Raw genomic sequence first — 26,173 nt, 5'->3', positions numbered from 1 at the left:
TAAATAAACACCTAAATGTGCTTTTTTTGTTTTTGTTTGTTTGTCTTTCCACTAGTCTGCAAGAAGCCATGTTAAGGGAGGAAAAAAGACCCAAAATCTCAAACTTAACCACTGTTTTTTCCTTCAATTATTTGGATGATTGATTTCCACGTTAGGTATAAAAGCCTCAAATGGTTCACGACGTCATGTTCACTGAAGGACGGCGACAGTTGTTCTCTTTAGGTACCTTTGGTTTCTTGCCAGAGGCATTTTCTCCCCTCAGGATGCTGGGGTCCATGGCCTCAATATCCTTTATCAGCAAGCCAAACAGCTTATCACAGACACTGAACACCAGCTGGAGAGAGGAAGAGAAATAGATTCACAACTAAACAAAGATAAAACACTTCCGTTTGGCTGGTCTTTACGCTGTGAACATACAGCACATCACATTCACCTAAGACATAAATATGAAGTCAGTAATTCCCCTAAATAAACAATAAACTCAGGAGCTTGTCCAGTGTTTCAGACTGTTCACACATGGACATTATTGACCCCTTAAAGCACCTGCTGGCCGACGCTAAACGCCTGGTTGTTGAAGTGCTGAAGGAACTCGCTGGCCATGACGTCCGAGTCGTACGGGTTGCTGTCCACGTTCTTCTTCTGCAGGAAGTCGACTTCCACCATCATGGTGCTTATACACTGTTTGGACTTTTCAAAGGTGTAGTTTTTTACTATAAAAGGGGGTAAAAAAGAAGTTTGTAGTTTAGATAACAGCATCTGAATATTGTTCTGATAGGACAAACACACATTTGACCGAACCACTCTATTTCCTGCAGGTTCTCATGAGAACACGTCTTCCTTTTCCCTTTAAAAAACTCATAAATTATAATAGTTGTAGCCATAAAAACACCATCAGTGATATGTCTCGTTGTACCGTAGCTGCTGTTTCCGCTACTCATCATTGATCATGTTTGCCATAATTATTATCATTTTCATAATCTATCAACTTAGATGTGCTTGTTTCTACTATTCTGCTGTATTAACTGCCATAACATATGAGTCAGATTCACATTACTATAGATATTAATACAGTTACTGTTACTTATGTGGTTGCTTGCATCTCTGGAAGTGTCTCTCTGTCTGTCTTTGTCTCTCTGTACATCTGTCTGTCTTTGTGTCTGTCTTTGTCTCTCTCTGTCCATCTTTCTCTCTTTCTCTCTCCTTTTCTTCCTCCCCAACCGGTGCAGACAGATGTCCGTCCTCCACAGGTCTGACGTTCCTGTCTGTTATAGTGAAGGTTTTCAACGCCACCGTACTCTACGGGGAAATTGTTGGGTCTATGTAAATCATAAATAAGTCCTAGAGTGTGGTCTTTACCTACTCTGTAAAGTGTCCAGAGATAACTTTTGTTGTGATTTGGTACTATAAATAAAACTGAATTGAATCTGATAGAAATTAAAGCTGCGTTCATTGACTTTTGTGGCCACTTGGGGGAAGAGAGACCAGCTAAAAGCGTCTGACATATTATCAGCTTTTAAAGTGGTTCACATATGCATACACACATATATGACGTATGAGCAGAGTTTGAGGGTTGTAACAAAACAAACCAATGAGCTAAAACAGGCTGAGACAGAAGCTGCAGCGATGGGTGATAATTATATGTGGGTCGGTTCAAACTGCTGCTAATGCCTCATTATGGAAATGAAATATACTTTAAGTGGCTCTAGGTAATTAGTGAAATTACACCCACAATACTGGTACATCATTCATATCACAGTTACCAGAAGAAATGTAATTGAATTTGTTGATAAGATATCCAACTATACAGTAAGGGATTGCTGTGTGTCTGTCTGTCTGTGTGTCTCAGTGGTTCACTGTGGCCAGACGGTGGCACCGTAACAACAAACTTTAGGTTTTGGCCTCTAACTTGTCTCGGTGCCAGTAAACAGAATTCCTGGATTCATATAAGACACGTCAATTCGCATCTAGACCGATTTCTGCAATTCTGAATTCCGTCCAAATCATTTTTTCCGCTTCTCCTTCAACAAATTCAGAGCGATCATCACCAAATTTGGTACGGAATAACTCCCTGAGGCCAAGCAAGAGGGTACTGCACTACTTCTGACAAACACAGAGAGAGACTTCTTTGATCAAATAATAAAAGAGCCGCGGCTTTCCTGTCTTTTTTTTTTTTAAAACGTCAAGAGAGATTAAAGTATCATCGGCCTTTTTCACTCAGTGGATTATATTTTCACTGCTCCTTTTCACTGCTGATACGCAGACAGTATCATATTAGCGCCCATCATTTTGGGCATCGCTTGGCCTAGGGGAGCGGAGCAAAAATATTTCATCAAAGAGCAGGTCTTCTCTTTCTCTGGATGCTGGCCAGCCTCGGAGACAGACACCGCCCAGCCATATTGTTAGACTGTCTCTCCATGAGCCGAGCAAATCGTGTTCCCTCCACCCCTCGTGACACCTGAATAATAGCTAAACCCCCCTAACCCCACGTGTAATTAGGAATCTGTAGGATATGACCATCAGACGTCGGCACAGTGAGATGTTTCTCTGGCAGAGAGGAAGATCTGCGGCCTTTAAAGTCAGTCGAGTGCAAGTTGCATGAACCCTTCAAAGTCTGGGGGTTTGATGTCTCCACTGCAGCAGGGCGTCTGTTACTCAAAAGGCAGTCAGTGATAAGAGGGAGACTGTCAAGAGCCGCAAACCAATGGATGACGAATGAATGGGATCCATCACAGAAAGGCTGAAAAGACGTCGTATATGAAGTCTGTGCAGCGTGCAGATACAGGCGGGGCACGGCTAACCTGTTACCAATAGCAACCAGTGTTTACCTGCAAACAGCTGGTTAAGTCAAAATTGTTATTGTTGTCAGCGTAAATGATTGTTGTACATTTTGCCACAGAAAAATCAGACTTGAGGCTTTGATTGCTTCAATTCTAATGCTGTAAATAAAAAGTGAGTTCAGTAAAATGTTATCGCCGCGTGAGTGTGGCATGTTACTCTGATCAGTCCATAAGCTGTCATGTTTTATGTGATATTCTTCAAACTGCTGCAGCTGAACAAACCCTAACCCTGTGTCAAGACTGCAAGTGCATTAGGCGCGTTTTTTATTCGCACAACAGACACGCTCTCATTTTAAGCAGCTGTCTGCGCCGTTTTCTGACAACACCCGCGTAAACGCAACCGTTGATGTCCCATAAAACGCTACTACTTTACTTCATACTTGAGAGATTTATCTTTTTTTTATAATTTTAATTATCAAACTTTTATCATATATTGATGTCCTTCTTATCTGACCTGGTTCTTCTTGGTTTTATTGTTTCCCATGTTTTGTTTTCTCCTTTTCCTCCTTTTAGTCTAGATGAGGGGTAAGATGTTACTTTGGGCTGGTTCATTGTTCAACGGTCGTGATAGATACATGAAAGATACAGAATTAAAAGCCAAATCCAACAATGTTTGTCTACCAATACTTTGACTTCCCTGCACAATCTGTGGCTACCGGGCCCGAGCCCACGTGTGCCAACTGTCAAATGTTAAACATGAGTCACAAGAATGCAATTTCCCTTTTTTTTAAAGGCTCAGTAATTCCCTAAAACGGGCGACACAGTGTTGTGGTGGTTAGCACTGTCGCCTCACTGCGAGAGGGTTCCTGGTTCGAATCCAGGCTGGAGCCCTTCTGTGTGGAGTTTGCATGTTCTCCCCGTGTCTGCGTGGGTTTTCTCCGGGTTCCTCCCACAGTCCAAAGACGTGCAGGTGTTCGGTTCATTGATGACTCTAAATCACCCGTAGGTGTGAATGGTTGTCTGTCTCTGTTTGTCTCTATGTGTCCTGTGATAGACTGGCGTCCTGTCCAGGGTGGACCCCGCCTCGCGCCCGTTATCAGCTGGGATCGGCTCCAGCCCCCCCGCGACCCCGACAGGGACAAACGGTTGAAGATGAATGAATGAATGAATGAATTCCCTAAAACACTACTATAGCACATTTGTTGGGAGCAGGACATTATACTGTGTGTGCACTGTGTGTACAGTGTGTGTGTTGATGCTAATGAAACCCAGTGTGACAGTGTCTCAAGTCTCACTGAAGTGTTTTTAGTATTTTATGGACAACAGTGGAGCTGTATGGCCCAGAACAAGAAGATTAAGAAAATCTCAGGTCACTATGAACAAAAGCTAACCTTGAACTTCCTGTCCGATCGATAGGCCGGCCCATTTTCTCTGCAAAGAAGAAAAAAAGCAAGGCACTGCTTTAGTTTCATGCCTCATCATTTCCCTTTATATTAGGACACATCAATGAGGCAGTTACAACAACAACACTGCACGTTTCAGAGACATCATTGCAACGTTCCTCTGTAATACGGTCTTATTTTACAGCACTTGTTTATTAATACAGAATTAATTCTTGTGGTAAAATAAGACCGTCTTGAGGTTACAGTAGTACCTTTTGTGCCGTTGTGGCTGCCATAAAGACGGAGGAAGAGCAGGCAGAGATAGCCAAGGCAAGAAAGGAAGAAGCAGTGACAGACAGATTGAGACAAACAAGAGGTTCATGCAAAAAGCTCACAGAAGAGAACAACTTGACTCAGGTGACATCAAGGTTTAAAAATAACAATATAATGTTAATAAAGGCAGAGTGGTTATTTATTTTATACAGAACATCGAGCATTAAAGAATAGTTAGCTTAGCTTAGTTTAGCAGCAATGCAGAGCTACTGTCAGGCGACACAGTTGAGAACATTCGGCTCTTAAACACTGAAGCCTACCTGTGGCAGGCTGAATGCAATGGTCCCCGCGTTAACGCTGGGGTGCCTCTTCAAGGTGAACACATACTTGTGGGCTAGATTGCGTACAGTCACGTGTCTGCATTGGGACAGAGGATAAAGGATGAAACGTGGAACAGAACCAGCGTGAACCCACGTGTTACGGTTGTTCCAGAGGAAAGTCCCACTCACTGTTCAAACTGCGGCTCCTTCTCGTTGATGACGGCGCAGTTGGTCAGCGACAGTTCGTCGGTGGGGCATCGAGCCGCGTGCATAACCTGAGAAGAGAGCAGAGAAGTACGCCAATTGTGACTCAGCAGGGGAGGTCATATCTATGATAGGGATCCTTGATTATGGCAAAAATCCTAATCACGATTATTTTGATGAATACTGAGATCACAATGATTTAACAGGATTACTCATTGACTTCATGTAAACATCGTGAATTTACGTCACTGATTAGTCGACTAACCCATCGACAGAAAACAACGGCAACTATTTTGATAATCTATTATTTTAAAGCAACTTAAAAAGCAAATATGGCAGAAAAAATGCTGTTTTCAGCCTCTGACATCCTCTCAAATATGTACATTTTCTATTTTTCTATGTTTCATATCATATTAAATGGAATATCTTTGAGTTTTGTATAAAATAAGACATTTAAAGACATCACTTTGTATTTTGAGCAGTTGGAATGAACATTTTCACTATTTTACAGACCATACAACTAATCGGTTTATCAAGAAAATGATCAGCACGTTAATCGATAACATAAATAATAAAAGCTTTGTCCTTCCAACTTATACAGATAATGGGATGATTCCCAGTTTCTGGTTTAAAAAAAAAGGGGGTTTAAATAGACAGTACTGTACATGACCTGCTGTGAAAGTATTGTGGACTGTTATGGATATTAATTCACAGTGTTTACAATCCGTATGCACGGATCTCAATACAGTTGAGCATCGACAGAGAAAAAGGAAGATTGTGTCGGTCAGCACTCTTGTGGCTTTGCTCCCACTCCCCATAGAGATCACCGTTACATGCATGTTGCTATGGTGATCTCTTTCCACGGATAAAGCCTCTCTAGACCTTCAGCACACAGGACACTTCCTGTGAGCTCCGATTCTCCTTAAATCCTTACTCTGTGCTGTGTTTAAATGTCAAGTGTACACTTCGCTTCCTCTGTCTATAACAACCGTTGCAGCCTGTCTTTGCAGACGTAACAGCTACTGTCAAAAAGCTCCACGGCCATTGTAGTTTGCTGGAATAGAGGGTGAAATAAATGTGACAGAAGTATGGTCGAACACAGAGCAGTGCTGCAGAGGCTACTGTCGTCTTTCCTATACAATGTGATGGATCGCAGTGATACTGTGGAAGAATCGGATCCGAGACATTCAACACCGCTCGAGTAGAGACACCATTATGTGCTGCACACAGTGGACTAACTGAATTCTTATTGACTCTTTTCTGCTTAGCCTTACTGACTTATGAACTAAATTAATTAATGGTTATAGCCCGTTAGTGTCTGTTTTTCAGGCTTTTAGGCAAGTCATGCTATGCAGCTAAATATTGTTCAAGCCCTCATAACTGTATTTTAGATTATTATAGTATTTCTGTGGCCTCTAATATATGGTGGACAGGTGCGGAGGAGGAAATGACCACAGGTAAGCTGTTCCCTGTCCTTCATCAAAAATGACGAAATAGGAGAAGTGTGTGGGGATTTATGCTGGATTTTGGGAAAGTGTGTATAAACAACGGATTGAATGGTGCAGCCATAAAACAAAGAGCCTTCACTCATTGTAACTGTCACATAGCTTCAATGATGAGCTCGACACTGAATATCTGATACTGTCAAACAGTGGAAAGCTGGTTTTAACAACCTCAAAGCCACTAAAGGGGAAGTGGGAAACTGGATGTTAATGGCTTTAACATCAGTATACATAGAGGAAACCTGCAGCTCCCCACAATGAGCAACGAATGCAATTACCTCTCACTGAACTATCAACAGATAGAAGCCAATCATTATGGGATTGCTGCAGTTTGTTTGATCAGTCAGTATTAAAAACTGGATGGGTGAAGGATCAGTTAGTATAGCCTTTATTTGGCCTCAACAGTCACACAATGCAGACCAAATTAAACAGTATGGTCTATCACAAATCGCCTCTACCAGGCAAGACTAAGGGCGCACTGACACTGTCCATCCATACCGTGCCCAAGCACGTTTCAGGGCTAAAGTCTAGTTCGGCTAAAGTCTAGTTCGTTTGACCAGTGTGGGCTTTTGTAAAGCACGTTTGCACATGTACGAGCACGAGAGTGCGCACGTGTACGGGCATGAGCACGAGGCCTACGGCGGTTCTGAGGTCATTTCCTGTGCGCCTGTTGGGACATAGAAAAAAGAAGGAGGGACCATGCGCGGACATTTCAAACAATGGCGGTGAAAGGTTCACGTTGGTGTGATGCGAAGGTGGAGTGTTTACTGCAGATTTGGTCGATGAAAAGTTTCAAAAACAGTCGACAAGACGCACAAAAACTCTATGGAAAGATTTGTAAACAAAGCCACGCATCGCGATGACGTCAATCTATGGGCAAGGGGAAGGGGGGGGACAAGTTCCCTAAAGCACGGGGCACGGTGCGGATGGACAGTGTGAGTGCGCCCTAAGAGACTAGAAGACCACTTGCAAATGCCCGTAGGATAGACACAGTATATAAGGGAAAAAAACACACAAATATGCCTAAAACTTGATCTGAGTCCATGGGTAAATGTTAGGGGTGTCCTTGATTAAAGAAATAATTTGAAGACTAACACGCGACAGATCTGTAAAACTGAGTTTCTCCACTAATCATGCAAAAGCACCACTTTAACCTTGTTTCAAATTCACCAAAGGTTGTGTAACTGGCATTCCTTGCATTGTTTCCATGTAATCAGCTCAAATGTAAAGCGTGACTAAGGAACACAAAGGTCTGCGGTTCTAAAATACCTCTCATTACAGTGTGCGGAGAAGAAAACTAATGCTTTTAATTCACATTAGATGCAAGACAAATTAAATTTAACATGCAAAATTGTTTACCAAGTCCCTAGTTTATTCAGAACATTTAGCTACAATTAATGCAGTCTGGTACGGCAAACCTTCGTGAAGGTCACAATATACAGATTTTGTTGAAATTGTTGAAGAGATGTTAATTCAAATATAAGATAAGTTTGGTGGCTGTAGTTTGTCATCATTTAATTCAATTACAGAGACTTTATTTGTCCGCGGGGGGCAATTCAAGGGCACATAGTGTAGTTACATTTGACACAAAACAAAATGGTCACGAAATTAACTGCAGCGTCGATAAAGAATTTATGGGCTTCAGCATTTCATACGTGACTATTTACTGTTTCTTATTAGCCAGCTGTGATAAACTGATTAAAAGGGAAGGAAAAATGAAAATAGTTGTTGACTGCAGCCTACAACTTCTTTAAATTACTCCTAAGTTATGTTATTCCTTACCCAAAGCAATCAGAGAGGCAGGCTCGGTCCAAAAACCTTAAAAAAAACTCTTAAAATCACATCTTTTTAACCGAACAATTTCCTTAACACCGTCCCACACCATGGCTTCAACACCTAATCCCATAATTTTCGAGAAATGTTATTTATTTCCCCTCATTTATTATTCTATCTCCATGTTTTATTGTATGCTCAATCAGTTTGTCTGCCTCCACCGTCACTTCAGTTCCCTTATTTTTTAACTAATACATTGTTCTGTTTTATGTATTAGTTTACTTTCCAGTGCTATAAGCGCTTTTTTCATGCTTTTAATGTAAAGAACTTTGACCTGCAGTTTTTGTATGAAAGGTGCTCTACGAATAAAGTGTATTATCATTATTATCATTATTATCTAGGACTTGTTGCACGCCTGTTTTAGACTGCAGTGCTTTTACATCCCCACAACTGACAACTGTGTGTGTGTGTGTGTGTGTGTGTGTGTGTGTGTGTGTGTGTGTGTGTGTGTGTGTGTGTGTGTGTGTGTGTGTGTGTGTGTGTGTGTGTGCACAGCTGCACAGTGTAATTAACACTTTGTTTACACTGCAGCTACTTGAAAAGCCACCTCAACATTCAACATCAGCTCAGTTAATATCACTGCTCCTTTTTGAGCCATTTAATGCAACTTAAGTTACACTTCCTTCATTTCTGTTAAGAGAAATCATTGATTTAGCATTTTAAATCAGAGCTGTAGTCACAGCCGTTAGCAGCAGTTTATATCAAAGTCAATGACGCCAAAGGCAAAATAATGTGGCTACAATACTCAAGCTTTTACATTTATTAATGTATAACAACAACAACAACAACAGTGCTACATGCTAGCAGCGGGTTAGCATTGGTCATAAGATACTTCATTCCTCTTCCGGGTGTGCGCACGGCGTTTTGAATGACATCTCATTCTGTGCTGTGTTGGCTTACTTTTACGTGTTAACAAAAACCTTCTAGTTTCTTAGTAAGTACGCGTTTGAGTTCAGAGTTCAGTGTTTTCTGTTCAGGACGTATTTGAATTATAATATTTGTTTTTAAATGAACTCACCCGGTCGCCCATCTTTGTGTGTTTCCTTTTTTAAAAATAAAAAAAACTCCTGTTCAAGTGCAGCTCAGCAGAAACGCTCCGCTGACAGGAACAACTGCACAAATGAGAGAATGACGTGCGCAGAGGCGGGATCTGCCGACGTGCTGTGACGTCATCACGCACAGGCGACGTAAAGGACTGAGATGCGGAAGTGATCGCAAAAGTTGTCTGAATTTCGTCAACAGGCGCTTACCGCGGCAAAATGATGCTTTATTCATGATTTTTCTCCACACCGAACTATTATTATTATTATTATTATTATTATTATTAATAATAATAACTAATATGGAACAATGCATTCATAACCAAAGAGTAAATCCTTATATCTGCAACACTGGGTGGAGATAAATATAATTTTTCTTGCAGAATTACAAAATAATGAAGCTCAACTTCTCAGTTATGAGGAATTTCTTAGATCTAAAACTTTTCCCGTCACCCATAAACAATATCAATTAATAATAAATGCTATACCGGGCGATGAAGTGTCACTCTGGGAGACAAGAGTATTTTTATGCCACCGTACTCTACGGGGGAATTGTTGGGTCTATGTAAATCATAAATAAGTCATAGAGTGTGGTCTTTACCTACTCTGTGAAGTGTCCTGAGATAACTGTTGTTATGATTTGGCACTATAAATAAAATTGAATTGAATTGAATTGAAGAGCTGCAGGATTTAGACCCTATAGAGGGAGAAGTTCAGCCATCCGTGAGGAACTCGGAGTAGAGCCGCTGCTCCTTTGCGTTGAAAGGAGCCAGTTGAGGTGGTTCAGGATCATCTGGTAAGGATGAACCCTGGGCGCCTCCCTAGGGAGGTGTTCCAGGCACGTCCAGCTGGGAGGAGGCCTCGGGGAAGACCCAGGACCAGGTGGAGAGATTAGATCTCCACACTGGCCTGGGAACGCCTCAGGATCCCCCAGTTAGAGCTGGTTAATGTGGCCCGGGAAAGGGAAGTTTGGGGTCCCCTGCTAAAGCTGCTGCCCCCACGACCCGACCCCGGATAAGAGGCTGAAGATGAGATGAGGTGAATTAGACCTGTCTGATGTTTTCTAAAGTGATGCTATTTTGTCATGTTTGTTAACTGCTGTGCTTGTTTTGTAGATTGGCCTGGCTGTAACTTTGTAATTTGAATCTAATTTTCCTCTATATTCTATATTCTGTTCTGTTTTTAGTGTGACTTTAAACATCTGTCTAGGGATGACAGATGAAAAATAGCTTCTTGGCTAATTCTGGTGCATTTACAGTAATGTTATTAATGTGCACTGTCCCTGTTTTCAAAGAAACTCAACTTTAAACTTTATTTTAACTGATAAAAGGGTCACAGTGAAAAGCTTCACACCTTTGTAAACAAAGAATGGACGTCGAATCTACAGCTACAGGTAAAAAATGACGATTGTGCTTCTGTGTCTTGAAACACATTTGAATCTTTCCTCATTAATGAGAAGTGTTTTAAATGCTGCTCACAGTCGACGTGGATAAATGTATCGATTCAATATTTATTTATATCAATTTAATTTCCCTCGGGATAAATAAAGCTTCTTGAATCTTGAATGTCATCGATGCAAAGTGAAAATAACCTCTCATATCATTTTAAGGGTGGGCCTTTATTTTGAAATTCCCACTCATTTATTCTTTTTTTGATTTAAAATAAGTTTTTTTGTTCATTTAAACGTCTAGAAGTGTTAAAACCGTCCTGTTTTTGTTGCTTTTTTGTGAGTTGATATAAATGTAAGGGATTGTGTTAAATGGGCATAAATCGATATCACAGCCCAATTAATTGAATCGAAATCACGTCATAGCGGACTGTGATACATCAGTCAATATTTATCATCATCCAAAGAATCGATATGTGGGATTGGCACTAAAACACTTTAGATTTACATGCCCAGGGTTAGGTTATCATCATGCTGATTGTGTAAAAAAATAAATCAAAGACAATCCAAAGCTGTCCGTTTGACTGATTTAATGCCCTTTGATGTGTTCTTTTCAAAGTAGTGACAAAAGTAGCAGCAGGTGGAAGAGACTCATGGGTGAATTCTGTATTTTATAGTGTCAACATTTGCATCCCTGTGTAAGAATGGTTTCCTTCCTGCAGACACACTTCACCTTAACCACTGTACACATTTTCTGTCACACCGCCGTCGTCGAGTGCATTTCAAACACGACGTAAATAAACCCCGTCTCCTCGCCCTCGCCATGAAACAAAATCACAAAGCCGAGTGAAAGTCACCGCGTGGAAACTACCGTCGGCCATTTTTGTTTTGCTTTGCAAGAGACAAGACGAAAATCCGTAAAATACAAAATATTTATTTTTGAAAATGTCTTCAGAAGAGTAAAACAAAACAAAAACAAAAACCAAATCAAAACCATACAAAGTGTTTGGTTGCTAGCATACCACACTAGTGCTAGGAGCTAACAATGGAGAAATGCTCTCTCGGGGGAACTCACAGACGCTCAGAGGCAATGAATGCATGTCCACCTCCGCCCTTCGGTTAGATCGTGTCGCACCCAAAACACTGAGGCAAACAGAAGTGCCCAAAAAGTGGCACTAGTGGTGAAATGGCATCCTGTCTTGGTTTTAGACACAAACAGGGCGGGCAGACACGTGGCAACCATCCCATTCTTCTGTTTTTTTGTTGTTTTTTTTCTTAAACAAAAACACAAAACCAAAAACAAATCAAGTGAGTTTAATACATTTCTGAAATACAGCGGGGACTGAACTGTTGGCATTGATATGGTGAGGAAAAAAATAAGAGAAATAAGTGTTAGGGGGGAGCTCTTCGACCAAAATTCAGTATCCCAAGGAGTATCCCAACCTTTCCAAAAAACTGAACGGTGTGCTTCTGTGTAGTAGAAGGAGAAAAGCCCCGTTCCTGCGTACGCAGAATCCGAGGCAGCAGAGGTCAATGTTGCACCTTTGAGGGCGCGGTGGAGTCAGCCTAAGGCTCGGCACGCCGGACCTTAGAGCGGATATAAACATATATGTATTCTTAAACCTTTTCATCTGTTTTTTTTATTGTGGTTGTACAATATTCCCTGATGGCCTGATTTGGCCGCTGAGTGTTATACAGAATCCTGAAGAGATATCAAAATTAAAGGAGGAGAAAACAACAAACGAGAGAAGTGATGGAATTGTCCATTGAGGGAGAGGAAGGGGGGGTGGGGGGGAGTTTGATGGGGGAATCCTGTTTGTTGCAGTTTGTGGGACGCTTTTGTTGCTCTCCCTTGTCCCCGTCTTAAAATGTTACACGCTGGTCAAACACACACAGTTCCTCCATCGCACTGCCGTGGCGATCTGCTCTGAGGACGAGAACACAAGAGGTTAGTAAAGACTGAAGGAAGGGCGTGAAAGTGATGCTTCTGCACTTACTAAGCTGCTTTTTTAAACTTTTTTTTTTTGTACCTATGTCAGCTTCTTGGCTTTGTTGTAAAGTGAATCCACGACTTTGCTCATGTTCTGAATTGTTTCCAAGGCTGCTTCGTACGTTTTGTCCACCGGGGGCTCGTCGAAGATGATCAAGACACCTTCGCCTTGGTCAAGGATTCCTGCACAAAAAGGACATATCGCGGTGCAATGAAGACTCTCGCTCTGCGCGGGAAGTGCGGGTGTTTGTCTTAATTAGGAACAGACTTTTCAAATTACCGTGAAACTTTTTGTCAAGAATCATCTGTGATAACTTCCTCTCAACATCTCCCTGTAAAGAAAGGAAAAGAACAATAAAAACCCACAGTTTAAGAGATATACATGATGATTTTAATACGCAGGTAAATGTGTTGGCTGCAAATATACATACCTTAGACAGTTTGATTAGACCTGATATGTGTTCTATCTGAAAACAGAAGAAGAAAACACTTATTTCTTTGTTAAACATGAGGAAAAGGTGCAGGAGTAGATGCTCATGTCAGCCTAGGAGCATAGAAATAGTTCCTTGTATTAAGTTTTGAGAAAAGCTGGGGAAAAAAATTAAGCTTTAGCACAAAAATACATTGTGGGACAGAATGATTACAATGAGATCACCACTGGGCATTTATAGCAGAAAAGATAAACCTCTTGGCAACTAACTCTTTACATTAAAACCCTTTCTGTCTGAATTGGGTTTAGGACAGTCCGCAGTACAAAGTCATGAGAAAATAACAGAGGTACGAGGAATATATGCATCTGTATATTTATCTGAATGATCTAAAATGGATTCATATAATCCTGATATCGATCGAAGTTTGGCTAAATTTTGGCGACCTGCACCCTCTGCACTAAAGAAAGCACAAGTTTAATAAAAAGGTACGTTACAGGAACTGGTTTGGGTTCAAATCTTAATGCTAACATTTATACACATTTCTTAAATACACCAGGTTAGAGAGATTTGTGTTGCAACACATTTGTGTTGTAACAGCAGTGAGGAACGCTGATGATTGAAAATAGATTCAAAACGGGTCCTTTAGGGTCGGAGTGGAACCCATTTGTGAGGTGAGTCCCAGCCCTACTACAGACCAGATAGCTTTGGGAGGCATGTCCTTACCTGTACTCTGGAAAACGGTTCAATGACTCGAATGAGGTTTTGTTCCAGCAGGTTGTCGTACAGCGTGACCAGGTGAGTGCTGATAATGGGATCCTCCCTCAGTTCTGATGTGTACTCTGTTAGGGCCTGGAACACGCACAGCTTTGACTTTAAAAACTGTCATAAAAGCTTACTACAAAAAACATAATTTTAATGCATTATACATTGAGCAACACTTGGCCATTATGTAATCATCCAAATTAAGGTCGAGGTGCAAAAGTTGATTTCTGTGTGTGTTGCACAAATCACCCAAAAGAGCAGTGGTCCAAGAAAAACCAAGCCCAAAAAGGCTTTATGGAGGTTTGCCTGATCAACACGGAAAAAATCCATTAACACAGGTGTGATTCTTACCTTTTCAAAGTCTGCTAATGACCTGTTCTTGCAGGCCTGGGCGACACATTTCAGTGCATCTGTCTGGATGGATAACGACAAAAAACAGGAAAGGTCACTCTTCAGAAAGCAGCTTCGTTAAAGTGACAACCTGCACAAAACTAACAATATCTATGCACGAAACACAGTGAAGTTAATAATAAAATCATGACAGAAATCGAAGTAACCAGAAAAAACGCTATAATCACTAACACTGGCAAAAAAGGAACAGTGTGACTGTTAAGAGACTGAAGTGTAATCTTTTCATGAGGTGTTTCACTATGAAAATTATATTTCATTTAATTCAAATAGCATGAATCATCATATAGGATTCGTCCTTCTATGTTTTTAATAGCAGCAATATTCAAGAAAAACTACTGATGTTCGTCAGAAGTTGAAACAAATGACATCGCGGCTTTGCCCAATCTGCTATGAGTAGGGAATGATTGGTACTTGCCTGTCGGCCGGCATATCGCAGGCCCAGTTTACCACTGATCAGGCCTTGGACCTCCTCAGGTCTGAAACAGTCAAGAGACAGAAAAATTAATAAACATATCAAAACACAGTGATGCCAATTATTCAAAGGGAGCGTGTGGATGTGAAAGTAACAGGACAGTAAAACATTGCAGGTCGAGTTTAAAGCATGACTCACAAGCTGAGGACGATTTTGCACAGAAGCATGTATTTGAGGGCTGTGATGGCTTTGGGGCTGTCGATGGAGTCGTAGCCCTCGAAGGCCTCAAAGAAGTAGGAGTAGGCGGTCTTCCAGTCCTTCTCCTCTGCTGCGTGGATGATCCCTGCGGCGGAGACAAGACAAAAATGACACGGAAGTCACCTACTACGGTCGATACAAACCGCTCCTGTGTGAAATGATTTATTTTCTGTGATGCACTTTGGAATAGCGAACACATCTGACCTGACTGCATGTCCAGAGCGGCCTGGAGCTTTGGGGGACAGTAAATAGCGTTGGCGGTGGTCCTGGCTGAGGTGAGGGCCGCGCGGGCCTTGGGCAGGTTACTGAGAGCGTGGTACGTCTTGCTTTCGAGCAGCTGAACCTCTACCAAAAGGGCTTTGTCATCCATCTTCTTCAGCTCCTGGAGCAACTGGGTGCCTGAGGGGAAAGAGAATGAAGCAGAGTTAACGTCTCGCACATTAACTGTTGCAATAACTTTGTGCAACACTCAGTAAACAGCCGGGGGGTAAATGTACAATTACAGACCTGATGAGTGCTGCTCTTTCTCCTCTCTTTATAATTAAGAAAAACTTTGTTTATAAGCTGCCTACTTTAGCTTAGTGGGAAAATATGTTCCAACACCAACAACACGTTTGTATAAAAAGCATTTTTTATCTTACACTTAATGGAATAAGTCAGTCATGGAGGACATGAGGACAGTTCTCTCGGTAGGAGCTCATGGTACAGACAGAGAGCTATTAACAAGGTTTCCTGTATTTTTTTTAAATGATTCCCATCATATCTCATAATGCGTTTCCTGAGGCAAACCGTGTCCTGTTTGAAGAGCTTCCCTCTTCTCAGCTTTCACTCATTCATACATACCACAGTCACATTACATGGTTTTTCTTTCTACACTTAATGGAATAAGCAACAATAAAACATATCTTTTTAAGTTTCTGTGTTTATCGGTGAACTGATATCATCACCTACGTGATCTGCCTCACAGCAATGTCTGACTCTGCAGCAGAAGGCAGATGCTGCCGTTTACCAAATGATAAAACTGTTTTGTCTCCAAACACTCACCAAGCGCCAAGGCCTCCTGGTATCTTTTGGTGTCAAAATAGAGCGAGATCAGTCGTCCCTGAAAGAAGAGAAAGGGCCATTAGAGAAGCAGAGAGCAGCTGTGCCGATCTAACGCCTCGTATAAAAGCTGCAACATGCATCGTGTACCTGAAAGACAAAAACGTGACCTACTCAGCATCACAAAGACCCAACATTGGTTTCAGGGTCTTTGGATATTTGCTCAACTAGTTTCTTGACATTTTATTAACGGTAACAAACTGCGATATATCTAATCCATTACTGATCTTTGAAATATATTTTACAGGCCTAGGAAGTACAGCTGTGGACAAAAAATTCCACATATTTTGCTTGTTTTCAATGTATCCTTTTAATTTTACACACAAACTTTCTTCGAAAGATATTTGCACAAATACCTTTTAGTTTATTAGATTGAATTGTCAGAGTTCATGTACATAAAAACCAATCCAATAAAGAGAAAAGACATTTATTTTACTGTATTGTAGATTTAGCAAGTAGCTAATGTGCATCTTCAGTAGAAACAAACTTGGTGCTTTGTTTAAAATCATACACAGAAGATTTCATTAACATTTTGGCCCACATGATGGAAAAGACGTGTTCGAAAAGTCAAATAGTATGAAGCAACCCATGTGAAAAGGCAAGATGCTGAAATCACAGTTAGCGCCTGCTGAGGCTGCTGTTGGCCGACAAACACGTTTGTTAAATGGTGCAAAAATAAGTCTAAAGAAACGCTTTTGGCCTGTATTTAAGGAAGGTGACACACACACCTGATGTTCCCCACTAATGCTTTGGACAGAATAGAAACATCATCATCTCAACATGATGTCATGTTGTCTACAGTACACATAGGTACTTGCCGCTCCCTCACTGAGAGGAACCCCGAGTCACTCGACTACGTCACGACTGTTTGCTGCCCTGGCTCCCAAATGGTTGAACGAGCTTCACATCTACATTAGGAAGGCAGAAAACTTACACATCTTCCACAGCCGGCTAAAAACACATCTCTTTCGTCTTCACCTTGGTTAAGGGGATGATTTATTTAAAAGCACTGATATGTAGCACTCTATGGACCGCCTTATTTGACGCTTCCGCACTTACTTAATAACTTGCTATTCTGGTTTGGACTCTAATTGTTGAGTGCACTTAATGGAAGTCGCTTTGGACAAAAGCGTCGGCTAAATGAAATGTAATGGGCTGAACAGTGGTAACTGTTTTAAGGTGGATCTTATCAAAGTACATGAGGACCGCTCTCTCAGTCTGAGCTCATGCTAAAAACAGAGAGCGACTAACAAGGTTTCCTGTATTTCTTTTAAATTATTCCTATCATATTTCTCTTGATGTGTTTCCTGGGGCAAACCTTGTCCTGTTTGAAGAGCTTCCGTCTTCTCAGCTTTCACTCATTCACACATGCCACAGTCGCATTACATGGTTTTTCTTCTACACATAGAGCCAATACAAAATCTTGTTAATCCTGTATTTTGTAATTCAGCCAAAAGCTCCAGATATTCCTGGCTGTGAGCGTGAGCCTGCTGGCAGTCACAAAGTGCATTTTGGCTGCTATAACAGAGTGAGGTCACCATTGATGGTGTGTAGTAAGTGTATTAGCATCCCCCACTGTTACTTTCTTCAGGCAAAGTTTAGAGCTCTTCTGCTTCATCACATTTATCAGGTTTCCTGTCTTAATTTCGTTTTAACCCCAAGTAAAACAACACTGGCGGCGTTGCATGCCTACAAACATCTAAATGCTCCACCATCATCTGAAATCACAGCATCTCCCACTCCATGAGACGGGGCATGTTAAATCTGATTCCTGCCATGGCATCTATTTACACTTGGAGATATCACTTTTGTTTTCACTAACTGTAAATAATCACGAAGAGTGCTGTATCACTATCACTGTCACTGTTGTCAGCACTAACTAGGGTTGGGTGAGAGGACAACTAAATCAGCTGTTGGCGATTTAGGAATATCCTTAACATCGGCCTCATTAGCACTCAAAGTATCAAACATAAGGCAATAATAAACCTATGACAAGGTAATGCCAGAACAGTGCACTGGAAGTATGAAAAACCTTTGATAGCCTGATAACCTTAGCTTACACAATATCGCCAAATTCCTCTTTTGCAACATTTCACTGTGACTCGTCAAAAGAGATCTCAATGTTAATGTTCTGTTTGAAGGCTAACATGAGCAATTCCCTTTCAAAGGGGTGAAGGTGGTCAGAAGTAAACATTTGCCCTGTTGTCAGATTCTAGCTGTTGGGGGCGCTGACATTGCATTGTTACATTTAAATGGTGGGAAATGTGGTATGGCATATTAAGCTGTATTAACACCAACAAGACCCTCTTTACCTCCAGAGCTTGTCGTAGGAAGGTTCTCTTCTCGACCTTGGCCCAGTCAATGCATTCAAGACACAGCTCAACCTCCTGCCCTGTTGCTGCCTCCATGTCAAGAAAGAGGTCCAGCAGAGAGCGGACCAGCCGGGCCGCCTTGGCCTTGCTGATGGATATCAGAAAAGGCCTCACAAACTTCAGCAGACCCCCTAGTTCTGAAGAAGAGACAAAAAAAAGGAAAAAAGACAAATATTTCAGAAACATCACAGAGAATTAATTATATAGGTTGTTTGAAGGCTTAGCCGGAAAGTGAGAACAGGCACAGAATGAACTTAAAGGTTTGAGCGTTACCAGCAGCCTGGCCCGTCTTAGCCAGGAGTGTCCCCAACTCCAGGATGCTCTGTTCTTTAACCTTGACAGCTTCCTCATCGTTCTCTTGGACATCTCTCCGCACTGTTGAAGAAAAAGGGCAACAAGTTGACATCAGGAACCAATTTACTTATTTTATCCTCACTTGATGCAATTTGTAAATTGATCCGCCTGGGTGCAAAAGTGAGACAAGGCCAACAGTGAGAGGACACATTTAATTGGGTTGAGGTGTTTCTTTATTTGATGCCAATGTGACACAATTAACGAGTGCGAGTCCTGGCATTTTTAGGGATATCTGTCCTCAGTTAAAGAAATGTTTAGTTAATATTTAGTTATTCAAATAGTTTAATCAATTACTTAATTTAATCAACAGATCTGTGAAACTGTGCTTCTCAACAAAGAATCACACACAAGCACAAACTTTACCAGAGATGTGCTTAGTTCCTTGGAAATAAGTAATTCCGCATAAACATTTACTAGTCACTGAAGAAGTCTTTGTTTCGACATATTGTTTAGTCTGTGAGAAACAGTGTAAAAGGCAAATCACAATGCTTTCTATGCCCAACCAACAGTTCAAACTCCAAATGTATTACATTCACTGATAAATGACTCAAAATGATAATAAATGAATTTGTCCATTACTGAGACTTGCTGCTTGCTTGCTCCAAGGTCTTAGAGTTTGCTCTTTACCTTCTCTATATGTAAAGTGTCTTGAGATAACTTTTCTTATGATTTCGCAATGTTAATTAAATTGAAAACAAAATGTCACGACATAAACAAATTAAAATCAGTGTAGCCGGACAGATTGACAGGCAGCTGGGCTGAAGTGACAAGGCAATTTGAGGTCAGTGATACCTGAGAGAGAACTGCAATACCTATTTACAGCATTGTATAATGTATTTTAATATGCTCGTGTTAACGCAACCATTAACACACAAGCAAACCAGGCCCAGTTAATAACACACGTCCATTTAATAACAAAATGTCCAGTGTGTCAGAGAGCTGCCTTTCACTCTGTTTATGAGCTGGGTTACAGGCTTTTTGACAACAAGCTAAAGACGTTAGCCACAACATGCTAACATGACAGTGTTAAGTGGAGCTGATTGTAGCTAGGTTGGAAACAGTGGTGTATGGCACAACAACACAAGTCCCTACCACACAGTCAAAAACACAACAATACTGATTACTACTCATATATTTAACGCCCAGGGCCTAAAGCTAGCAACGTTGCTAACGAGCTACATCCACTAGCAGTAGTTCAACAGTGAGTCAGCACGGCACACCACCGGCTCTTGAACGCTAACCTCGCCGTCCTACCGACTGAGAAACGGCAATTTACCGCGATGAGGGGAACACTGTCCACCCTTAAACACCTACCTATAGAGTGAAGGATGTCGATAGAGGCGTTGCGGTCCGTGCTGATGAGAGACTGGGCTCTCTGGAACTCAACCACCGCTGCAGCCGCCATCTTTCCTTATTCAAAATGCTGCTTGAATGAAAAAAGTACGTACGTGCGGGGGACTACGTTACCTAGCGCAGGTGACGTCAGCGCGTAATTCGAATGTCGGGGATTTCAAAGGCTTATGGGAAATGTAGTCTTATAGGGGTCAGTGACGTGACGACCATTTATTTGTATTTAAACGGTTTAATTCAATTTTAAAATGTTCATAGTTGAAAAGACTTTGACCTAAACCTTAAAAATTACTCTACATTCTGTTTTAGAGACGCTGTTTTAAAGTGTTTTGGGTTTAATCAATTTTGAGAGGATATAGATAGATGGATAGATGGATAGATAGATAACTTTATTTATTAATTTATAATAATAATAATAATTTATATAACATTTTTATTTTTTCCCAAAAAAACTTTATTTAGAACAATTCAGTACATTGCACCATCTCGTAGAAATACTGAATTTGCATTTCAAAAATATATTTTAAACATACTCAAACATACTCTATTGACAGAGATACATAAATAAATTAAAGTACATAGTACATTCATAATAAAACAATACTTAAGGTAAGGAATGATGCCCTTCTAGCAGCCAACAAAACTGTCCTCAAATAAGTTTCTATACACCAATAAATCAACGTATCACATTATTTGTATTTTGAGACGCTATCCATGAATCACAGACATTTTTATAACAGAAACAAACTCCGTCTTATTCAAAACACCAAGAATTGTGACATAGGGTGGCACTTTTTGGGGAGAATCGCTGGTTTCAGGTGATGTCGAAGAATTTATTTAATACCTTTTTAAACCAATTTAGTTACGGTTTATTTTTTTTTCCATTAACATGAATAAATATGATATTAACCCATAATAATAATAACCATATCAGATACTTGTGGGTCCTAAACATGTATGAGAGGCTCATTTCCCTGTGCATTTGATATATAGGCATGTTTACCGTGTCATTTATGTAATTCCCTTGTTAATCAGACACCTGTCATTATGAGTGTTAGGACATAATGCTTATCCTGGTTGGAGATATCCCATTATTGAGCTTTTTAAAACATTAATTAAGACCTCCTGGATATAGGTAATAAACTGTGAATCACCACAGTAAGATATTTGCTTATAAGAATAATAATAAAAGAACAAATCACTCCCTGGTGTATTCTGTAATTACCCCTCTCAACTCTAAAAAATCGTCTAAAAAGGAAAATATCAGCATCAGTGTATCTTTGCTGGGCTCATATGATTTGATCTTTAAATTAGGTTGAACATCATCACTTCACTTTTTAAGATGCATGCCCAAAGCCAATATTTTATAACAATATGAAACAGTTTTGAGTTATGAGAGCGGGAGAAAATTCAGTTTATTCTGCATTATTGTGGGGAGGCAATCATAGCATTAGTCTTCTTCAGCCATAGACAATAATAACACATGTGAAGAGGAACCATAATGGGGTTAAACTGCAGCATCAAGCCTAGATAATAAACAATAAATAGAAAAAAAAATAGAAATATCGAAATGTTTTTAAAGAATCGGATATATTATTAGTTTATAGAGACTTAAACTTCTCTTTTTTGATCCTTTGGGATGAATATTAAGTTTCTAGCAGCTTTAAAAAACACAGGGAGGTATATAAAAGATACAGTATAAGATAAACAATAAACTCTAAATAATGCTAAATAAATACAGAAAAAAAAAACAATGAACAGTAAACAAGAAACTCTAAGTTAAATATATAAGAAGTAGATGTGAGAATACAGGTCAAATAAAATCCCCAGAAAATAAAATCAGACAAGTTAAATGTAAAAAAAATAAGTATAATCTAAAATATGTCTGACTGTTTAAGACAGAAATGAGCAGTAAGATTAAATTATGGCATTTAAGTGAAGGATTAAATTATTATTGTTATGGCTTTGTGTCTGGGGTCTATAAGGGTTCATATCCAACACTGTAAAAAGCAGCAATGAGACCAAATTGCAAAAGAATGTGCATTTGTCTGACCGGAGTTCACAGGGTTCAGTTGCATGTGCGCTTGCTGTGTGCGGCTATAGGCGGAGTCGTCTCCCAGCAGAGAGGCAGCAGCGCGCACGGAGCGCAGAGCGGCGCCCCACCACCGCCTTTGCGTCAACCCTCCTCACACACACTCACACTCAGTGACATAACACAACATCAGCCCTCGCAGCATCCGCATCTCACGGCGCAGGAGGACCAGGAGCACATCTTCATCCAAGCAGCATCCATTCCACAACTGCCTGCCATCGCCTGCGCACCGCCGACACCAGGCGCGTCCATCCACTGCGCGCTTTTTTATATATTATTATTATTATTATTATTATTATTAATATTTGTTGCCTCGGCTCGGATTCTTCTCGGTGTTGCATCCATATTCTCGGAGATGGTTGGATGTTTTTATCGCGTCCTCTGAGGAAAAAACAAGCCCGAGACACGGAGGACCATCATCGCTACACATTGAGCAGGAGATCTGGTGAGTGTTGTTTTTGATTCGGGAACATAATGGTGCTGAAAGCGACGGAGCTCAGATTATGGAGATTATTGCGCACGGTATGTTTGAAAACAGGCGATGCGCAGATATATCTCATGAGGTAAATATGAAATCAAAAGGGAATAAATAGTCATAGACAGCTAATGCAGCGTTATATTGTGAGATATTAACAGATAGGAGGAAAACACGAGGGTGCTGTTCATCTCTACAGCCTAAGCCACCGCCTATCATGGCCAGCGTTTCCATTTCGACGCAGACGCTCCGTTTCAGCACCACGGAGAGCACCCGATGTACCCGACCCCTTATGGCAGCGTAGAAGCCAAATACACGCTTTCATCTCTAACCTAGTGAAGTCACATTCAAAAAAAACAACTCATGTTTAGGAATTTCTCCCCCATTGAAGACTCAGATTGATAAAGAGGCCGAAGGGAAGGAGGAGGAGGAGGAGGAGGAGGAGGAGGAGGAGGAGGGAGCAGCTCGGATCCTGCGCAAGCGAGCAAAGTCGATGCATCGTAGTCTTCGGCTCTGCTGCAGCGGGGATGGAAATGTGTCGTGCAAAAGACGGGATCATCCCTCTCAGACACCTCTCTGGTTGTTTAGTTTGCATGGAGGTGCACGGTGTGACCTTGGGTTTGTGCTCCCGTGCGCCGAATCCCACCGTGCGCATCAAACGCGACCTTCACCTGTTATTAAGGTGTTTACGTTTCCGTCTTCCATTTTAGTGAGAGGGGTGGCGCGTGGCTCACTGTCGGCCATTGCCCATGCAATAATGTCTCTCTCATTGTGAAAGGAGAGTGACTTTACCTCACAGGATCCATTTCAGTCAGAGGAATATCTGATGCACATCCACCCATCTTACTCTGTCCCTGTGATCTGCTTTTATACATTATTATCAAATGCAGCACAGTTTCACTCTCACATGTTTGTGTGAGGACGCCTCTTACACTGATAATCTGCAGCAAGGAGGGATCTATAGTGTGTGAATTAATTAGTATGAGGCTGATCTGTTCCATGGCTTACTGAGTCGGATCAATAGTGCTAATATGCAGAGGTTCAGTCAGATAAACCACTCAGGCACATTCACGGGATGATTACAGAACTGATGCAGGCTGAATCACTATGGATCTAATATGAGATCAAACACATTTCCTTTGCTATTTGTTAAAATGCCCATGGATCATTTGGAGGTAATTGATCCTTCATTGACTTTTTTGTCTGATTATTGATCTTTTCTGCTTCCATCAGTGACCGTCGGGAGACGCAGACAGAGCTGATATCCAGCAGAGACGGATCGTTATTCCCTCGGAGAGTGGTGCACAGGATCATTTTCTCCCAGGCCTTAGATGCCCAGCCGGGACCCCCAGCTCCCAGAAGCACAGAGGCTTTGAGACCCTCAGGATCTCCCCTGGCAGACCCTCTTCTGACCCAGTGCGGCTAAAGCCCCTGGACGCCTCCCCGCAGTCACCATGGGAACCGTGCTGTCTTTGTCCCCCAGCTACCGAAAGGCGGCTCTCTTTGAGGATGGGCCGGCCACCGTGGGCCACTACACGGCTGTCCAGAACAGCAAGAACGCCAAAGACAAGAACCTGAAGCGCCACTCGCTCATCAATGTGCTCCCGTGGAAGCGGATTGTAGCAGTGTCGGCCAAGAAGAAAGGCTCCAAGAAGGTGCAGCCCAACGCCAACTACCAGAACAATGTCACCCAGCTGAACAATGAGAACCTGAAGAAGTCGCAGTCGTGCGCCAACCTGTCCACCTTCACACAGGACCAGAGCACTCCAGCTCTCACCAAGACCTCCAACAACAACACCACAGTATCGTCTGTCAAGAAGGCCCCTCTCACCAACTCCAATGTGGCCCCCGGGACCCCCAAGAGAGTGATTGTCCAGGCTTCCACCAGTGAGCTGCTGCGCTGCCTTGGGGAGTTTCTGTGCCGGCGTTGTTACCGGCTGAAACACCTGTCACCCACTGACCCAGTGCTGTGGCTGCGCAGCGTGGACCGCTCCCTGCTGCTCCAGGGCTGGCAGGACCAGGGATTCATCACCCCCGCAAACGTGGTCTTCGTCTACATGCTGTGCCGCGACGTGGTCTCCTCGGAGGTGGCCACGGAGCACGAGCTGCAGGCCGTGCTGCTCACCTGCCTCTACCTGTCTTATTCCTACATGGGCAACGAGATCTCCTACCCTCTGAAGCCCTTCTTGGTGGAGAGCTCCAAGGAGACCTTCTGGGACCGCTGCCTGTCCATTATCAACCTGATGAGTGCAAAGATGCTCCAGATCAACTCCGACCCGCACTACTTCACTCAGGTGTTTGCCGACCTGAAGAACGAGAGCCAGAAGGAGGAGGAGAGGAGCCGCCTGCTCATTGGCCTGGACCGGTGAGGGGATTTGGGGGGGGGGGGGGGGGGGTCACAGGGGTCACAGGGGTCAGGGGAGGTGGGGCATACTCCAGTCTGGCATTTTGACAAGTTTTAAACGTTATGTGCGATGCTAGTTATGAAACTGAAGTGGGACTGGGCTAATTAGGAAGCATTTGGCATTTGGCAAAATCCTGTTTCTCGTGAGACGTCACCTCTGGAGTGGGACTTTAAAATTTAAAATGTTTGCATTGCATTTGAGGGATAACAACGGTCTCCTAAAGACGGGGTTAAAGCGCTTTTCTTGCCTCTTGAAAACGTGTAATTATCGAGGCCAAATTCTATTTTCAAACAAGCAAGGATGGATTTTCCGTAAACCTGAGAATGAAAGCTGTTTCCACGACGACGACGACATACAAACAAACAGGAAATGCCAGACTCGGGTACATCCTTTGCTAACGTACAAATATATATCTATATGAAACACTGAAAATCTTCAAAAAAAAAACAACCAAATAATAATTCAGACAAAAAAAACACCAGAAAAGGAAGCGTACATCTACAGCAATGAATGTGGAGAGGACTGTGGCTGCGGCAGCCTGCCAGTGACCTCCCGACCGTCTGACGTGATGTGATGTGCACTGCCTGCTGCAGGAGGGTGAGGGCCATCGCCTGACTGGCTCTCTCCACGCGTCACCGATGAACACACACCCCCGGCTGCAAACTCTCTGGCTCTTTGGGGGGACGCCACGTCTCCTCCATTAATACGGATACCGCAGGACATTTTTCGCTGCAATGCATATCTGAAAGAACAGCAGGGGCCATCGATGCTGGATCCATGTTTTTGTGGGTTTTCCGTTCGTGGCTCTACATACGACAGGACAAGCGTACAAGGGAAGACCGGAACGGACTTTTTCAATAAGGAGGACAACAGCCAGAGGACGTACGAGAAAGACCTACTTTATTTTCACCTAGACAAAAAAATAAAACAGCAAGTTAATGGATGTTTTACTCCCCAGAGGCTTACACCTATGGAGGCTTATTTATTGCTTTTTCTGGAACAAGTTTTCTTTGATTTCTTTCCCTTTTTCTTTCTTTTTTTA

The 26,173-nt window shown here is 42.0% G+C and overlaps 3 protein-coding genes across 4 annotated transcripts in view; 1 reads left to right on the top strand and 2 right to left on the bottom strand.

The window, feature by feature from the left end:
* The window catches only part of LOC310960694 (vesicle-fusing ATPase-like), a 30,534-nt gene extending 21,130 nt beyond the window's left edge, over positions 1–9,404 (bottom strand). The window contains exons 1-6 of the mRNA XM_083932457.1: positions 9,310–9,404; positions 4,942–5,027; positions 4,753–4,849; positions 4,169–4,208; positions 544–710; positions 227–334 (exon numbers count right to left, since the gene is read on the bottom strand). Coding sequence (XP_083788583.1) covers positions 227–334; positions 544–710; positions 4,169–4,208; positions 4,753–4,849; positions 4,942–5,027; positions 9,310–9,321 — 510 coding nt within the window. The 5' untranslated portion in view covers positions 9,322–9,404. The remainder of the gene's footprint in view (positions 1–226; positions 335–543; positions 711–4,168; positions 4,209–4,752; positions 4,850–4,941; positions 5,028–9,309) is intronic.
* A 2,228-nt stretch (positions 9,405–11,632) lies between these two features.
* psmd11b (proteasome 26S subunit, non-ATPase 11b) lies at positions 11,633–20,230 on the bottom strand. 2 transcript variants are annotated; one of them, XM_083933192.1, is made up of 13 exons: positions 20,124–20,230; positions 18,729–18,830; positions 18,396–18,592; positions 16,027–16,084; positions 15,187–15,381; positions 14,923–15,067; positions 14,724–14,788; positions 14,253–14,311; positions 13,863–13,988; positions 13,140–13,175; positions 12,989–13,040; positions 12,749–12,891; positions 11,633–12,645 (listed from the first exon to the last, which is right to left on the bottom strand). In XM_083933192.1, the coding sequence occupies exons 1-12, from the start codon at positions 20,212–20,214 to the stop codon at positions 12,749–12,751; spliced, it is 1,269 nt and encodes a 422-aa protein (XP_083789318.1). In that variant the 5' UTR covers positions 20,215–20,230; the 3' UTR covers positions 11,633–12,645. The 2 variants fall into 2 exon arrangements, with proteins under 2 accessions (XP_083789318.1, XP_083789319.1); XM_083933193.1 differs by having other exon boundaries at positions 11,633–12,640.
* A 2,369-nt stretch (positions 20,231–22,599) lies between these two features.
* cdk5r1b (cyclin dependent kinase 5, regulatory subunit 1b (p35)) lies at positions 22,600–25,746 on the top strand (the record flags this gene model as incomplete). The annotated part of the gene is made up of 3 exons (XM_083932589.1): positions 22,600–22,696; positions 23,960–25,091; positions 25,725–25,746. Exons 2-3 carry the CDS (start codon positions 24,181–24,183, stop codon positions 25,744–25,746), a joined length of 933 nt encoding a protein of 310 aa, XP_083788715.1. The 5' UTR covers positions 22,600–22,696; positions 23,960–24,180.
* Between the last annotated feature and the right edge of the window lie 427 nt (positions 25,747–26,173).

Source organism: Echiichthys vipera, assembly GCF_963691815.1.
Source record: "Echiichthys vipera genome assembly, chromosome: 18".
Taxonomy (NCBI): Eukaryota; Metazoa; Chordata; class Actinopteri; order Perciformes; family Trachinidae; genus Echiichthys; species Echiichthys vipera.
Note: the sequence above shows the minus strand (reverse complement) of the source record. Positions and strands in the feature narration are given on the sequence as shown.